The following is a 17,964-nucleotide window of genomic DNA, read 5'->3' as shown; positions in this document are numbered from 1 at the left end:
TAACTAATTAGCCAAATACAGAATATTTTATCTCCTGTTCACGCGTGTTGCCGAGTATCTTTTTGAATTCCTCTGTCATTACAAACTCCAAACTAAAATGCTTTAATTTGTGCACTACACACAGAATTGAAGATTAAAGACACGAGGTAGTCATTTAAAGGTGAAGGTGCAGTAGTTAGGGTATTGCACTCATGATCACAAGATTGTGGTTTCGCTTGCTGGACTGGGTGATGCCTTGAGTTCTTGAGCAAAACATTTCATTTCACGTTGCTCCAGTATACTCTGATGGAAAAAATGAGTAATCCTGCGACGGACCGGCATTTCGTCCAGAATTACACTATAGAATCTGAAACATCGGCTTATGAGTCTATGGCTCGAGAAGGAGCTTTGATTCTTTGAATCGTTTAAACAAAGTAATTATATCGTTATTCCATGAAAAAAATATATGTAATACAATGTCTCTATTAACGCTATGTTAAAAACATGCCGCTAACAAAAGCAAGAAATCTCCAAGAATATAACAATACGAAAGATAAAAAAAATAATAAATGACAAAATGTTCTTCGCTGGATATATCATTTAATGATTGAAAATGTACAAAGTAACTAAAAAGAAATTCTTCATTATCAATGAGAAAAAAAAATGTACAGATTTACTAAATCATATAAATGATTACATCACTTGATAATATTATTTAGCTGGAACAAAGAAAATTGTCGGAGGAGTGAGGTACTTATTTGGTAAAGTACGACCATCGATACCTTGAATAGTAACCTTTATATCGAAATCATCATGAGCATGTAAACGTAGTTGTTTCAAACTTGTGGTGATATCATATTTAAAAAGACGGTCAAATGCCCAGAACATCTCATGTTCTCCACCGAGAATACAGAACGTGCCTCCAAATGTACATTCGCCATCTTTGGTGCAGATGTCGAAATTGACATCAGCAGATTGACCAATGGTACGAAGTAAGAAACCAGCAAATATTCTGTCTTCATGTTGTATTTCTTGAAGGTGTTCTTCCAATTCAGGAATGGTCATACCGTGGAAATTAAGATTGTCATAATCATAACCAAGTTCATGATAATCGAAAACTTTATTGCCAGTTGAATGAGCCTTTGTAACAGCGTTAGGATTGCTATCCAAATTGAATGGCTTCAGTGGCTTAGCAAGTTTATTGATTTCACAGTTGGCAGAGTTGTAAGGCAATCCTCGATACTTCTGCAATGCTTGCCATACAGACCAAATACGATCAGTATTGGAGTGATGAAGGTAGAAGAGAGGATCATAGGAAGTATAGTGAAGGGTTGACATACCATATGGACTACTACCTCCAACCCAAGAATGAATAGCATTGTGACCGATTTCGAACTGGATTTCAAAATCACAGAAATCTGTTTGTTCCAGAGCAAGTGCTACCTGGCGATAGAAGAATGATTTATCTCCTTTTTCTGGATCATCAAAAAGTTGAGCTCTCGGTGCTCTGGTTGTATCTTTATTGGCAACATCGATATGAGCATGGTGGAAGGGGTTGTTTTCCTCCTCAGTGACCAGTACAGGTAAATGAGCGAAAGTAGTTGTCCAGTCCCAGTAGGGAATACCAACGTGAGAGCCATGAGCAACTAAAGCGTCTTCCATCTGTTTAACTAACAATCTATGCCAGTGAGGGAAAGTTACCATTCCATGTTGACAACATGCGTAAGCTGTGCCATTGGGATAGTGACAACTGAGAGGCATTCCGTGATAAGAAGCAATTTTCTGGTAACCATTATCTGAAGAGTCAGCTTGTACTTTAGCTAAGGCGTCTCTTAGTTCTTTGATGTCAGATGGAGTCAAACTATTGACATTCTTTCTCATTAAGGTACCTTTCACGGGTTGTTTCTGTTTCTCTGCTTCGAAATCTGTAGAAGAATAAAAAATGAATACCTATTTTAAACAAGAGAGCTAAAACGATTGATTAAAAAATAGGAATATATGGATAGACAAAGGCAGTAATAATTACAACAGTAAATGAAAAAAATAACTTAATATTTGATATAAGGTTAAAAAAACAGAAAAGGTTAAAAAGAGAATGTAATATTAATCGAACCTTTTGCTGGGACATATATCAATGAAGGAGCAGGTAATGCACTGGAATCTAATACTTTTCCATCAACCGTTTCAATTACAACTTCAAGGTGAATAGTGCTTCCATGAACATACAGGTCTTCCCGAGGAATATTCATTTTATGGAGAACATGAGTAATATCCATCTTGTATGTTCTATCAAAATGCCATGGCATTTCATTGTCGCCACCAAGTACAAACACCACACCAGCGTCTTCACAAGTTTTGTCGTTGCAGAGTTTCAAATGGACATCAGCTGAAGTTTTGATACCAAAGAGTAAGAATGAAGCAAAAACTCTGTCTGTACTCTGGCGTTTATGAATAGTCTTCTCCAATTGATCAATATCCATTCCATGGAAGTGAAGATTATCATATTTATAACCAAGTTTATGGTAGTTAAATAGATGCTGTGGTGTTGCTGCAGCTCGTGTATGTAGATTCGGGTTGGATTCCCAAGTAAACGGCGTCATCGGGAATGACAGTTGCTCTAGGGCACAGTAAGCTTTATCATAAGGCAATTTTCTGTGTTCCTGGAGAGCTTGCCAAATAGCCCAGAGACGATCAACCTGAAATTAATGAGAAAGAAAAGATTGGAATAAACGTCCTTCTATTGCGGAACAATGATCTCTATATGAAGAAAATCACTGAAAACTTCACCAAAATATATGATGAGATAACAAAGTGAATCAAGGAAGCTATGTATAAAATAAAAATATATTCGTTCCAACTAACTGAAAGATACGAACGACAATTAGAATATGTTGATCTTTACAGAAGTAGCATGATGAAAGAAGATTTAATTTTATTTCATAAAACTGTAATTTTGAAAACTATGGAAAGAAAGACAATGTTATTAGAAATGAAGGTAAATAAAATATATGAATTATTTACTATTTACCATTGAATGATGAATGTAGAAGAGAGGATCAAAGGAACTATAGACCAAACTGGACATGGCATATTTCTGGTGACCACCAACAAGATAGTGAATAGAGTTATGAACAACTTCAAATTGCACTTCGAAGTCACAATAGTCTTCTTGTTCAAGCATGAGAAGTACTTGTCTGTAAAGTGTAGATCCCTCTCCTCCACTGATATCAAATAGTTCCGGTCTTATGTCTCTGACTGTGTAGGTGTCTTCATGTTCGATGTAGCCTCTAAGGAACGGATTCTCGATTACGTTATCAGTCCAAGCATCATAGTAGTCAGGATCTCCTAAAAGTCTGGGCAGTTTCGTAAGATTATCTGTCCAGTCCCAATAAGGAGTGGCAACACTGGAGCCATGTCGGCGCATAGAATCTTCAAAATGTAACAAATAAACACGATGCCAATGTGGGAAAACTGGCATTCCATGTAGGCAACAGGCATATTGTGGATCCACTGGACTAGGACACATCGTTGAACCATGGTAACTAGCGATAGTCTGGAATCCATGGGCACTCTTGTCTTCCTTAACACGTGTAAGTGCTGCCATAAGATTCTGAATATCTCTTTCGTCCAAAGTATCAACATTTCGTCGGATATGATTTAGTGGAATGTCAACATCGATGTCTTTTTCTGAAAAGACAATTGAAGGAATAGAATATTAGTGTGAAATGTCCACCTATTTATGCATAAATATTTGTATTTATATATTATAAGAAGCAAAGGCACTTACTGGCTGGTGGGATCCTTATTACAGTTGCTTCAGGAAGAATGTTAGCTGGCAATTCAGTTCCATTTTGAGCAATTATTAACGTCTTAATTGTGAAAGCCGAATCAAAAGCTAAGTTATTATCAGCAAGAACATCAGTAATTTCTATCTTATAGAGACGGTCGAAGGCCCATGGCATTTCTGTACTGCCACCAAGCACAGCAAAGTGACTTCCTTCGTGACATTCTCCTCCTTCAACGCAGATCTAAAATACATTGAAAGAGAGTCGAAATATACACACTCTTTATATATTTATGTACATAGTTCATTAATTTACCTAAGCTGTACTGATAATTATATTACGTTATTCATTTAATAGAAATGTGAGATACTTATTTGAATATTCATTTATATATTAAACTTTATATATCCGAAATTGGGTGGAATCTAATTATAAAATTGAGAAAAGGAAGTGTTACAGTATATACTCAATAATTTCTTTAATCTCTTCCATTTTCTAAAATTATTTTTAATGCACTTCTTGAATAGGTTTTTGGCAAAACAGTTTTAGAAAACTGATATTGTTTTAGAATTCGTTCGATAAATAATAAGATTTGTCTCTATACTTACCTCAAAGGTTGCATATGCTGATGAACCAAATCCACTCAACAAAAAGCCAGCAAAAACACGATCGTGCTCTCTTTGGTGTCTGATGTATGACTCTATCTGATTAATAGACATACTGTTAGTATCTAGGATGTCGTATTCATAATGGAAGTTGTCTTTGTATCTAAACATGTCTTCAGGTTTGGACAATTTAGTGGTGAGTGCATTCAAATTGTAAGGGGCTCCGAAGGAGAACGGTTTCAACGGGACTTTCATAAGTTCAAGAGCACAATGGGATTCGTAGGCATTGAGACCTCTCAGCTTCTGCAGTTCTTGCCAAATAACCCACAATCTATCGACATTAGAATGATGTAGGAAAAATAATGGATCATAGGCTGCATAATGCAAATGGTTCAAGGAAAGTTCTTCTTTTCCACCGATCCAGGAGTGAATGGCATTGTGAACAATCTCTAATTGTATTTCGAAATCACAATAATCAGTCTGTTCCAAAGCTAAAGCGATGTTATCAAAGAGCCATGTCTGTTTTCCTAATACAGGATGTTCGTACAAATATTCGCTGATATCACGTTTAGTCATAGTATCATCGCTGATGAAAGAAATATGACCATGATTAAATGGGTTATGCGATTCTATCTTAGTGAAAGGATCCGAATACATCTCAGAGGCTATGAAAGCAGGAATCTCTGAAATAGGACGGGTCCAATCCCAATAAGGAACGCCAACTGTAGCTCCATGTCTATGTAAAGCTTGTTCAAACTGAACAACGAAGAGCCTGTGCCAGTGAGGGAACGTAGCCATACCATGAAGACAACAAGCATGTCTATGCTTGGCAGTGGGATTTGGGCAAAGAGGAGGAAGAGCATGGAATGATGCGATTGCTTCAAAACCGTCAGATGACTTGTCTTTCTGCATTCTTTTGAGAGCATGTACCAAGGAATTCATTTCAGACAAAGAGAGTCGTTCAACATTCTTTCGTACAAGATTTCCATTTCCTTCTTCATGTTTGAAGTCAGCAGAATGACCTGAAAAGATATTGGAATAGAGTTATTGTTACTTGTTATGTAGACCCAAATCAACATATTATGCAGATTATCCCTTGACAAAAAATGTGAGACCGTATGCTGTATTTTCTCACTCAGTCTCGTAAAATTTCGTAAAACGAATTGAACAATTAATAACTGCCTAATTGCCTTACACTACACGATTGTACGTAGAGAACGCTGGGGGCAAAACTGAAAAGTGCCTCGTTAGCTCGCAATGATCTTAGTCATGAAAAAGCTCTTCACCTCAGAAAAACTATGCTAGGTTGCTGGGTGAATAATAAATTTTATGTTGACAAAAAAAGCCATCGTATGCTTTGCTTGAGATTGGAATAGAAAAGGAAATGGAATAAAAATAGAAAAAAATATATATCTCTTACCTTGTTTTGGAACATAAATAATAGTTGGATGTGGGAAAATTTTAGCATGGATTGATGATCCATTGACAGCTGTGACTTCAGTTTTAACACGGAAATGGCTGTTTTGGTTGAGACCTAACAACTTCAGCTGGTCTGTTATTTCATATCGGAAGACACGGTCAAATTGCCATGGCATTTCGGACTCTCCTCCCAAGACAGAGAAGACACCAGCTTCGTGAGCACAGTTTTCTTCATACTTAGAAGTAGGTACACAAATGTATATGTGTACGTCGGCCGAAGCTTTAACGCCATGAAGTAAGAATCCAGCAAAAATCCTGTCATGAGCCTTTCTCTCTTCAATAAGATGTTCCAACTGAGTAATAGTGAGATCAAAGAAGGTCAAAGTGTCATATTTGTAGTGTAACACATTTTGATAGTCAAAGACGTCATTTGGAGTGCTATGAGTGAGTGTCATCCAATCATGATTTGCAGTAGTGTTACTGAATGGACGCATAGGTACATTAAGTAGAGGCAATGCACAATTAGCTTCATTGTAAGGTAGCTTTCGGTAACGTTGTAATTCTTGCCAAATTGCCCATATCCTATCAACATTACTATGATGAAGGAAAAAGATTGGATCATAAGCTGTAAAATCCAGCGACGACATAGAGTGAGGATCACGACCACCGAGCCACGAGTGGATAGTATTGTGAAGTACTTCAAAGTGGACTTCAAACTCACAGAAATCAGTCTGTTCCAAGACGAAAAGTGTGTGTTCGTAAAGATATTTGTTACCAAATAATTTAGGCTGTGGATCTCGCTTGGTTTCCGAATTTAAGAAAGAAATCTTTCCTTTAAAGAATGGATTTGGTTCGATAAGAAGAGTTCTTGAATTGTAGTAAGTGGCTTCATTGACCAAAGCTGGAAGGTGATCAAATGGTTGTACCCAATCCCAATAAGGTACAGCTACACCGGAACCTCTGTTTAACAATTCGTTCTCCACTAGAGCAACATATAATCTATGCCAGTGTGGAAAAGTTGGCATGCCATGTATACAACATGTATATGCCTTGCTACCATCTTTGTTAGGACACTGTGCCGGCAATCCGTGGAATGCGGCAATTTCTTCGTATCTACCATCAAGTGTCATATCTCTGAAGGCATTTCTCAGTGATTCGATATCGCCTTTAGTAAGACCGTTGAGATTCTTTCTAATTCGGTTTGCGCTGGTTACAGGTTCAACCCATACACCCACCTCGCCGAAATCACCTGTAGAACATAAGAAAATTGATTAACGTAATTAGTTAAATGTTGTATTTCGTATTTTACGTAAAAATTTACTTAATATAAGGAATTAATAAAACATAAGCGTTCGAGAAAAATAACTTTTTTACTTCTACAGTAAATAATGGATACTTACCAAGACCTGGCTCGTAGACAATTGCAGGTTCAAGATTAACATCGGCTATTTCAGCTCCAGCCAAGTCTTTCACGTGATATTCAATGTGATATTGGTCATTATAATGTAGATTTGCTTCCTTCATCTGCTTCGTGATATCAGCTTTGTAAACTCGGTCAAATTTCCAAGGCATTTCGTTAGCGCTACCCAGAACATAAAACTCTCCAGCATTCACCTGATCAGTACTACCATGAGCCCTGATATAATATTCAACTAATGCAGACTGTTTAATACCTTCGAGCATGAAAGTAGCGAAAACGCGACCCTTCATACGACGTCTGTTAATTTCTCTGTGTAACTTTGGAATAGATAATCCATTCAATTCAAGAACATCATATTCGTAATGGAAATTCTTCTTGTAATCAAATACATCAAAAGGAACTGAATGTTCTCGAGTCATTGAATCAACATTGATGTCACTGGTGAGACTGAAAGGAGACATTGGTTTGCGGAGAGTTTCAATAGCACAGTTAGCACTGTTGTATCGATGTCCCCGGAACTTTTGCAGAGCTTGCCAAGTGGCCCAAATTCTATCAACATTTGAATGATGAAGTAAGAAAATAGGATCGTAAGCTGTGTATTCAAGTGATGACATAGAATACTGTTCTCCGCCTCCAACAAGTGCATGGATGTGATTATGAGCAATTTCGAATTGTACTTCGAACGAACAAAAATCTTCTTGTTCTAAAGCGTACATAACTTCATTTGCCAAAGGAGTGAATTCTCCGAAAGGCGGTTGAACAAATAGGGTTGGATTAGGAGCTCGAGTGGTTTGAGCACCAGCTTCATCAATAACGCCACTAAAGAATGGATTCGGGTGAGTTTCCCCATTTTCATCAACATATGTTTCTTCTTTCACCAGAGCGGGCAGTTCCGAAATTGGGCGAGTCCAATCCCAGTAAGGAATACCATTCTGGTAACCATTTCGTCGCAGACCATTTTCAAAGTTGATAGTCAACAATCTATGCCAATGAGGGAATGTTGCCATTCCGTGGTGACAGCAAGCATATTTGACTGCAGCATCAGGGCTAGGACACCATTGTGTGGAACCGTGGAAAGCAGCTACTTGCTGATATCCATTGGCACTTTTATCGTCTTCGTAAGCTTGTAAAGCCTTCCTCAGTGCATTCATATCTGCATGGGTCAATGAAGAAACGTCTCGTCTGGATCGATATAATTCGTCAAAGACAACGTCTGATTCCTCTGAAAAAAGTCAAAAGAAAATCGTCATGAGACTCTCGAGCCTGTTCTGTTTATGAAATTAAATTTAACTTCAATGTAAATGTTATTAACAAAATCAAATTATAATGAAAACGAGTGAGTGTGGTGAATGCAGTCTATATCTAGTTTGCTATTTAGAATATAGTTTTCTGAGTAAATCAAGAATTAGAAGATATTCCAGAGCACTTACCTCTTCCTGGAGTGAATATCACAATTGGATCTGGAATTGCGGTGGATGGAAGAGCTGTTCCATTGATATCGGTAATCTGTAAGGTTATGCTATAATCAGCGTGCATATCTACACCAAGTTCAGCTAGTGCTCCAGTAATTTCATATTTGTAAAGTCGATCAAATCTCCATTCCATCTCTTTGCTGCCTCCAAGGATTGTTATTGATCCAGCATTGTATGTGTTACCTGCACTGTCGACAGTGATGTCAACATTTGCTGATGTTTTGATACCCATCAAAAGGAAGCCAACAAACGCACGATCTTTAGCCTTGTCTTCTTCGATATGTCTCTGAAGCTCTCTAACGGACATTCCTCCGAAGAAGAGCGTATCATAAGTGTACTGAAGGTCTGACTGATAATCATAAACATCTGTTGGTACTGCGTGGCGATATGTATGTTTGTTGTTATTCAGTGGTGGTTCGAAGGCAAATGGTTTCAAAGGACGATGGACCTCTGAAAGAGCGCAGTATGGTTTGTAGGGTTTTCCACGATGGATCTGCAATGCTTGCCATACTGCCCACAATCTATCAACTTGTGAATGATGCAGCCAGAAGAGGGGATCAAATGACGTGTAATGCAAAGACGACATAGAATAAGGTTCATTGCCACCAACCCAAGCATGAACTGCGTTATGGGTAACTTCAAACTGCACTTCGAAATCACAGAAATCTTCTTGTTCGAAGGCTAACATCATACCATCATAGAGATATCCGTGATGTCCTTTTGTTGGTTTCTCAAACAATCTAATCAATTAGAATGAAAACAGAGCAGAAATATAAAATGAATCAATTCCATAGATTCATACCCAAATAATAACTAAAATACAACTTATACAACACATATAGGGCTTTATATTTCTGAGCGGTAATTAGTTTAATATGTATTTAAAATGGAATTAGCGCCAACTTTTATGAGTTTCTTAATAGTAATTATTAAATATGAGGAATTGAGACGCAAAGGGATAGGAATATTTAAATTCAGTATTAAATTAAAAATTCAGACCCAACATCTATACATGTAGCAATAATAAAATTCCAATGTTTTGTCCAAAGACATCTACAAACTTGAAAACGTTATGTGGCCCTAGCTGCTACCTTTGTAATTATAGATATCGTAAAGTTTTCTGTGTGATAGATGAAGAAACGCTGTACAACTAATTGTTAATTAAATTAGGTTTTGGAAGAGGATGAAAAATAAGGTTTGTTGTTAAATTTCGAATGAAGCTACTTCAAGATACAATATTTAGAATATTATGAAACTTACAAACCTTGCATCAACGCTTCTTGTAGTAAAAACATTATTGTCCAAAAACTCGACTGGTGCATGGAAGAAGGGGTTTGGTTTTGCTTCTTTGGTGTAAGGATCTTCATATGTTTCAGCAGCAACCAGAGGTGGCAATTCTGAGCTAGGTTTCGTCCAGTCCCAATAAGGAACACCTATGTGGGATCCACGGGCAATAAGAGCATCTTCAAACTGCATGACAACAAGTCTGTGCCAGTGTGGGAAAGTGGACATTCCATGAATACAGCATGCAACACGGTCGATAGCATCAGGTTCTGGACATTTGGCTGGAAGACCATGGAATTCAGCTAAGGCTTGGTAACCGTCAATGGATTTATCATCCATGAAACGTGCCATGGCAACTCTCAGTTCATGCACTTCTTCTGTCGTCAAACTAAGAAGATTTTTACGGACGGTTAAACCAGTTTTATCGACTGGTGCCATATCAGCTATAAAAAAGTCAAAGTGATAACTTTTGAAAAATACAAAATACAAAGTGTGCTCTAAGAAAATAAATGTGCTAGAATAAAAATATTTTTATTAGTAATGAGTATGAGAATTTGAAGTTTCAACCGATGGCGTTAATCCTGAAATATTGTCGACACTGAGATTATCTCTCTTGATATAAAATGAAAACACAATTATGACAAAACACTACTGATTACAATGTCTACTTTCTCTGCAGACTTTATAATCTAATATATTTTAATTTCTATGTCACTTATGGTTTACAATGATATTATGATGTAAATGTAACATTTATATAAAGCTAACTTTAATGTCTATTATGATTTTAATTTGCATCAATGAAATCTTAAATGTGATGAGTTGAAGAACTTATAAACAATATCATTTATATCTATGCACACTACACTTGATGTGTTTTTTTACCCACGCTTCTATATAACTCCATTACAACAGATGGATATTGTTCTATGTTATACCGACAGATATACGCTTCATAATATAGTTGTTTCAAAAATATATCTGAAATTTAAGCAAAAGATCCGAAGGATGTTATTCTGACGACCCTGATTTAATTATTTTGCATTTAAAATGCGATACAGTTGTATTATCAAAAAAGAATCTCCCGTTTGGGAATATCTTAAGATGTGGCGATGAACCCAATGGGTATTTAGTGACTCAGTTTAGAACGTAATTGGAGATTCAGTTTATACGGCAATATAAACATATAATTCTCAAAATTCTCTAAATATATAAAGTATTATTACTCACCATCTTTAAAGTCACGAGCTGGAATATATGTGACAGTCGGTCTTGGGATTGTGCCATCGGGTAAGAGAGTGCCGTTAATTGCTGTAACATCAGCATGAATGTAATAGTTGCCATCCAAAGGAACACCGAGAGATTTGACAACATCTGTAACCTCAAGGAGGAAGGGATAACCAAAGTTCCAGGTCATCTCGTGTACACCACCAAGAATAAAGAAAGAACCGACATGATTGTTGCAGTTATCGCTGTGTCTTTTGTCATCGGTCGGAACGCAAACTGCGACTCGAACGTTGGCAGAGGTCTTGATACCTCCTAATCTGAAATTAGCAAACGCTCTCGGGTGCTTTTGGTGTTCTTTTAAAAGCGTATCTATCTGTGGAATGTCCATTCCATTGAGGTGGAGATCAGCATAATCATATCCCAGTTCGTTGTAGTTAAACACATCAACAGCCTTGGCGTGGTCTTTAGTAAGACTAATAGGATTGGTGTCACGACCAAACGGTTCCATTGGCTTATGGAACATGTTCAAGCCACAGTTGGCACTACCATCAAGACCTCTATGCTTCTGCAGAGCTTGCCAAATAACAAACAGACGTTCAACGTTCGAATGATGCAAGAAGAAGAGTGGATCGTATGAAGTATACTCCAAACTAGACATTGAGTGTGTAAAGCGACCACCAACGAGATAGTGAATTGGATTATGAGCAACTTCAAACTGAACTTCAAAATGGCAATAATCTTCTTGCTCTAAAGCTAAGAGAACACCTTCTAATAAGAAGTTGTCTCCTCCCTTTGAAGCTTGGAACAATCTTGTATCAACGGCTCTAGCAGTGACCTTCTGCTCAAATGTAATATCGCCTGAGTAGAAGACGTTCTTTTTAGCCTTGTGAGAAGAGGGATCCATAAAAAGAGGATGACTAACGAGCTCAGGAAGATGATCCAATGGTTGAGTCCAATCCCAGTAAGGAACACCAAGTGTGGAACCATGGGATGCCATTGCTTGCTCAAACTGTACAACGTACAGTCTATGCCAAAGAGGGAACGTTGGCATACCATGCAAGCAACAGACCACAGTTCTTCCATCTGGTGCCTTACAGTCAGCTGGCTCACCATGGTAGCCTGCGATGGCTTGGAAACCAGTCGGAGTTGCATCATCCTGCATGGCTCGAAGAGCTACTTGTAGGTTGAGAACTTCATCTTCTGTTAGGGTTTCCACACTCTTACGGATTAAATTACCTGAAATGGTTAGAAATAAAAAAATATAATTAGTATTATCATTTATCTAAATATTTCTGAAGTGGCTGAAGGTATAGACTGCCACCTCTTATACAATGAAGTATCTAGTTACAATTCTGAACCCTCCCGTTTATTCACTATTTTTACTCTTTTAGTAATATAGGAAAGGAATTTTGTAGTCACTGTAATTTATTATTCACTCAATTTAGGGTATATTTAGAACCGTTGTCTCTACTTCCATAAACATAGTTATAAGTTAGGGAGAATTCACAAAAAAAAAAAAACAACAGACGAAGACAGGTGGTGTAGAAAACAAACAGATGTATTAGTATAACGCTCGGGAATTGAAAAAAGACTTTAACGTTTGGAGCCTACGCTCTTCCACAGAAAGGAACACAGAAAGAAACAAGGAAAGAAACAAAGAGAGAGAGAGAAAAAAAAAAAGGAGAGAAACAAGGAGAGAAACAAGGAGAGAAACAAGGAGAGAAAAATAGTTATAAATTACTTAGTGAACGTTATCAGCATAACCTTAAACTATGTAGAACCATGTGCGCAGATAATTCGAATGAGATTTCAAGGATGCCATTTGTTAAGTGCAGAAATGAGTTTACGTGTGCAAATATATTTGAGCAAATTCATTTACGTATGATTTCATCTGCAAATTTTACATTGAGGCCATTTTTATTTTCTAAGTCAGTGAAAGTTTGCATATTTTTGTGCTACAAACACGCAATATAGAATTATCCCGTTGAACAAAAAAAGAAGCTCAAAGAATTCCTTAATATGACTTTCAAACGTTTGATAACTATTTTGATTCGCACCTTAGTTTGAAATGTATGTACTTCTTTTGTTTGTAAAACATCTAAATATCATATTCAAAGCAAGATTAGAACAATAACTGCTTTGTGCTCCACCAAAAGAATTCACTGTAATATATACATTTACTTAGATCGAGACAAGAAATTTGGGACAACTTCAAATATTTAGTATTGTCTGTGTGGTTCATATTAATAGAGATTTCTCTTCATTACTAATTGTGTCTCGAATGATATCCTGTGGTATAGATTATAACTCAGTGAACAAATAATCTTTGGTCGAAGCGTTTCTTTCAGGTCCCATTGCACTTATATCTTATATAACTGTACATGCAGCTCGTTACTGTTGTCAATGCGATATAGATTTATATCAGAACTTCGATGATATATTTGTGATTACAAAATGTGAGCAATGAAGTATAACATTTATGTTAAAATCAACTTAGTGGAGTGAATAGTGATTTCTTTGTTTACTATAATAGCAGTCATAGTTTTAGATTTAGCGGATTCTAACAAGACACACACTGACCAAAACACTTCTTTATGTAGTATAATTTGACAAATTTACATGTCAAAATTTAGCCAAACTAACTGATCTCTCTTCTGATTGCTTGCCTATCAGATAACAATGTGACAATTAAAATATATAAAAAGGAAATATTTGATACCTTCTGCGTTGTGCCCGCAAAGCCAGAACTAAAAAACAAAAACAAAAAAAAAACCAAAAAATAGAAATATATTTTCGGTTAAATCTAGATATAAGACATTTAAAAACTGTATTAAGTATGAATTGAGAAGACAAAGCAATAGAAATGTGCAAATCTTTATTTCTAGCATTTACCATTTAAAAGATTTCTAACATGGAAAATAATGGTTTCTAATAAAGGAACCACACCAGAATTTTGAGGGAAGGGCTTCGTTTGTACCGCCATTCCCAGTTATTTTATCGATTTCGAAATGACGAAATGAAAGGTTAATCGGGACTTAACTCAGAAAGTCAAGAACCAGAAGAAATATCGATGGTATTTTATCAGACACTAGAGACTATGCCAATTGGCTAGCCTGTTATGTGCAAAGTATTGGTTTCAAATGTTGGCACAAGGCAGCAATTTCGTGGGTAAGTCGATTATATCGACCCCAGTTTTCAATTAGGACTTATTTTATTGACGTCGAAAGCATGAAAGGCAAAGTCAACCTCAGTGGAATTTGAACTCTGTACGTAAAGGCGGACGAAATGCCACTAAGCATTTTGCCCGGCGTTCTAATGATTCTGCCAACTCGCTGCCTGCAGTGTGCAAAATATTGGTTTCATATTTTGGCACAAGGCCAGCAATTTCAGGGGAGGCGGCAAGTAGATTGGATAGATCTCGGTGTTCAACTGGTACTTATTTTATCGACCTGGAAAGGATGAAAGTTGACATGTGCGAGATTTGAACTCAGAACGTAAAAACGGACAGAAATTTGAGAAAGCTAATTAGCCCAGTACGGCGGCAATTCTGCCAGCTCGCTGCCTAACAGTAAAGCAATACTGGTTTCAAATTTTGGTACAAGGCCAGCAATTTCGGGAGAGCGAGTAAGTCGATTACCTCGATCACACTGTTGAACTGGTATTTATTCTATCGACGCCGAAAGGATGAAAGGCAAAATAAGCCTCCATGGGATTCGACTCAGAACATAAAGAAGGACGAAATACCGCTAAACATTTTGTCCAGTGTGCTAACGATTCTGTCAGCTCGCTGCTTTCAATGTACAAAATATTAAGAAAAAATGTTGATAATTTCGATACGTGCATAGAAAGTTAAAGAATTCTGTTTAACTTACGGCAAAGACGATCGCAAAGAGACAAGGAATCTTCATCATGACTTCTTCAAGTCAGTGTTCAGTCTTCAGCTGAAGGCAACACTGATGAAATCTGTGAAATGCTCCCCTTTTATAGCAATTTCAGTAATGCTTTGTTGGCAATAACAGTGTGGTTATGACACGTGTCGGTCTTTTAGACAATACATCATAATCATGACATTTGACATTATCTACAGAGCCAAAACCATATATCGAAGAACTTTTGCAAAAGGATAGATTGCTATCATAGAATTGTTCTTTTGAAGACTGTTCTTAATAATGTGTAACTTTATAGTGTACAGTTGTTATATAACTGAAACATTATATACCCCAGCTGGATGTCGTCTTAAATTTTGTATTTCACTGTTGCCAAGATTGTGATCTATATTCAATTTTCCTCTTGTAATGAGAACCATAAAGCAAGAGATACACTTTCAGAATGTTCCCTACACGCATTGGTTTCGATCCCTGGTTGAGACTAATTTTCAAAATCTAAGACACTAATACGTCTGCAAAAGTTTTTTTCTTTGAAGAAAACACAACAAACTAGCAAAACTTATTTATACAGGTTTTTTTCCTTAATCTTTTAGTCAGGTGAGAAGGCAGTAATCAAGTTTCGTTTAGGGACCCTAAGATTGCTGGGAGGTAGGGAAGAAGGTCTTACCGGAAATCTATGTGCGTGTTTATGGATGTATATATGTGTATATATATGTATATTTACATGTATATATATATGTACACACTCTCTCTTTTTACTCTTTTACTTGTTTCAGTCATTTGACTGCGGCCATGTTGGAGCACCGCCTTTAGTCAAGCAAATCAACCCCAGGACTTATTCTTTGTAAGCCTTGTACTTATTCTATCGGTCTCTTTTGCCGAACCGCTAAGTTACGGGGACGTAAACACACCAGCATCGGTTGTCAAGCGATGTTGGGGAGACAAACACAGACACACAAACACACACACACATATATATATTCATATATATATATACGACTGGCTTCTTTCAGTTTCCGTCTACCAAATCCACTCACAAGGCTTTGGTCGGCCCGAGGCTATAGTAGAAGACACTTGCACAAGGTGCCATGCTGTGGGACTGAACCTAGAACCATGTGGTTGGTAAGCAAGCTACTTACCACACAGCCACTCCTGCGCCTATATTATATTATATTATATTATATTATATTATATTATATTAAAAATTGAGGAGATAATTATAATCCAGACTATCATCTCATCAGCATTTCATGTCGGAACCTAACTAGCGTCGTATTCAGTTAACTAAACACACATCGGTAAAAGACTTCAATTTATCAAAAACAGGAACACTTCGAAAACCCAAGGTATAATACAATAGGTATAATATATACTTCACAGTGTGTATAATAATAATAATAGTAATCCTTGCTATTTTAGGCATAAGGCCTGAAATTTTGGAGGAGGGGTTTAGTCGATTACATCCACCCCAGTGCTTGGCTGGTACTTATTTTATCAACCCCGAAAGGATGAAAGGCAGAGTCGACCACGGTGGAACTTAAACTCAGAACGTAAGGACGGACAAAATACCGCTAAACATTTCACCCGGTGTGCTAACGATTCTGTCACTTCGTCGCCTTAATAATAATAATAATAATAATAATAATAATAATAATAATAATAATAATGGTTTCAAATTTTGGGGGAGGGGACTAGTCGATTACATCGACCGCAGTGTTTCCCTGGTGCTTAATTTATCGACCCCGAAAGGATGAAAGGCAAAGTCGACCTAGGCGGAATTTGAACTTAGAACGTAAAGACAGACGAAATGCCGCTAAGCTCTTCGCCCGCCCGGCGTGCTAACGATACTCGTTACTTCGTCGCCTTGATAATAATAATAATAATAATAATAATAATAATAATAATAATAATAATAATAATAATAATAATGATAATCTGCTCGGACGCAGTGCCAGGCAGTGGCTCTCATGGCTTCTGATCTTAATTGATTGGAAGTGTTATCATGTACATTGTTTTGTCTTGGTATAAAAGATGGGCTACAGCAAATATTCTGCTTATTACCACAGATTTGCTTGTCAGTTGTTTGACCTTAACCAGTTGAGCATGTCCCTTGGTGGATGACGATATGTGTATCTCTGATCATGAGCAGAAGTAGTGGGGGAGCATCATAGCCATGTGTTGAGAAGAATTCTTTGGGGTTTGAATAATTCACCTTTGGAAACATGGGTGTCTTGCTCAACATCCTTAAACAAACCTTATTCAGGGACCTTTTGAGCGGGATGGGCTACTCGACCTGAAGAAAATTCTATCTGTGCCCCACCTGCGAGGTCATGCGCTGTTTATCTTGATATGAGATCACCATGTCGCGCAAATATGGTTGTGATGCATGTACCTGCCTGGTGTACCCTTATCAGATGGGTATAATGGGCTTCGTATATTTTACCCCAGTGTCATTTTGATGGCATGCACTGCTCTCTCACTCAATAATAATAATAATAATAATAATAATAAAGATCAGTAAATATAAAGACTTGCTAATAGAAATTGAAAAAATGTGGCACCTTAAGGCGACTACCGTACCAGTGATTGTAGGATTTCTAGGAATGATAAAAAAAGGTACTGAAACCTATTTGAAAATGATACCAGGCTTACCATCCCTACAGGAAGTGCAAAAAATTGTGCTAACTGGAACGACTCATATACTGAGAAGAGCATTATCGCCGTGAAAACAACATCCATTCATGAATTTTTTCTTTTTTTTTTTCTTAAATACATGTTTTACCTGTGAATTTGCGTGTGTAAACTGGGAATGCATACAACGAGTTTCTCTGCCCTAGGTATACGGAAAACACTCGGCGAGAAATGGAAGACAATTTGAAGAAAGAA

At 37.1% G+C, this 17,964-nt stretch overlaps 1 protein-coding gene across 4 annotated transcripts; it reads right to left on the bottom strand.

Annotated features, from left to right (window-relative positions):
- Nucleotides 1–562: 562 nt before the first annotated feature.
- Nucleotides 563–15,146, bottom strand: LOC106881310 (hemocyanin G-type, units Oda to Odg-like). Of its 4 annotated transcripts, none has more exons than XR_016241758.1 (12): nt 15,064–15,146; nt 13,911–13,938; nt 11,195–12,427; nt 9,945–10,407; nt 8,639–9,420; nt 7,189–8,430; nt 5,790–7,037; nt 4,373–5,391; nt 3,767–4,007; nt 3,008–3,666; nt 2,006–2,675; nt 563–1,929 (listed from the first exon to the last, which is right to left on the bottom strand). XR_016241758.1 is itself a non-coding variant. In XM_089351790.1 (12 exons), exons 4-12 carry the CDS (start codon nt 10,400–10,402, stop codon nt 691–693), a joined length of 7,446 nt encoding a protein of 2,481 aa, XP_089207916.1. In that variant the 5' UTR covers nt 10,403–10,461; nt 11,137–12,427; nt 13,911–13,938; nt 15,064–15,146; the 3' UTR covers nt 563–690. The 4 variants fall into 4 exon arrangements, 3 of the variants coding, with proteins under 3 accessions (XP_089207916.1, XP_089207915.1, XP_089207914.1); XM_089351790.1 differs by having other exon boundaries at nt 563–1,904; nt 2,093–2,675; nt 9,945–10,461; nt 11,137–12,427; XM_089351789.1 differs by having other exon boundaries at nt 2,056–2,675.
- Nucleotides 15,147–17,964: the final 2,818 nt, after the last annotated feature.

The sequence above is a fragment of the Octopus bimaculoides genome, chromosome 5 (genome assembly GCF_046866305.1).
Source record: "Octopus bimaculoides isolate indiv1 chromosome 5, ASM4686630v1, whole genome shotgun sequence".
Classification (NCBI taxonomy): domain Eukaryota; kingdom Metazoa; phylum Mollusca; class Cephalopoda; order Octopoda; family Octopodidae; genus Octopus; species Octopus bimaculoides.
Note: the sequence above shows the minus strand (reverse complement) of the source record. Positions and strands in the feature narration are given on the sequence as shown.

What these genes read in the sequence shown, in the direction of transcription:
- LOC106881310 (XM_089351788.1), bottom strand. Translation starts at nt 15,102, where the DNA reads ATGATGAAGATTCCTTGTCTCTTTGCGATCGTCTTTGCC. An exon ending in TCTTTGCGATCGTCTTTGCC is followed by an intron (nt 13,939 to 15,063) that starts GTAAGTTAAACA and finishes TTTGTTTTTTAG; the next exon opens with TTCTGGCTTTGCGGGCACAA. An exon ending in ACAAGAAGCGTTGATGCAAG is followed by an intron (nt 9,421 to 9,944) that starts GTTTGTAAGTTT and finishes CTAATTGATTAG; the next exon opens with ATTGTTTGAGAAACCAACAA.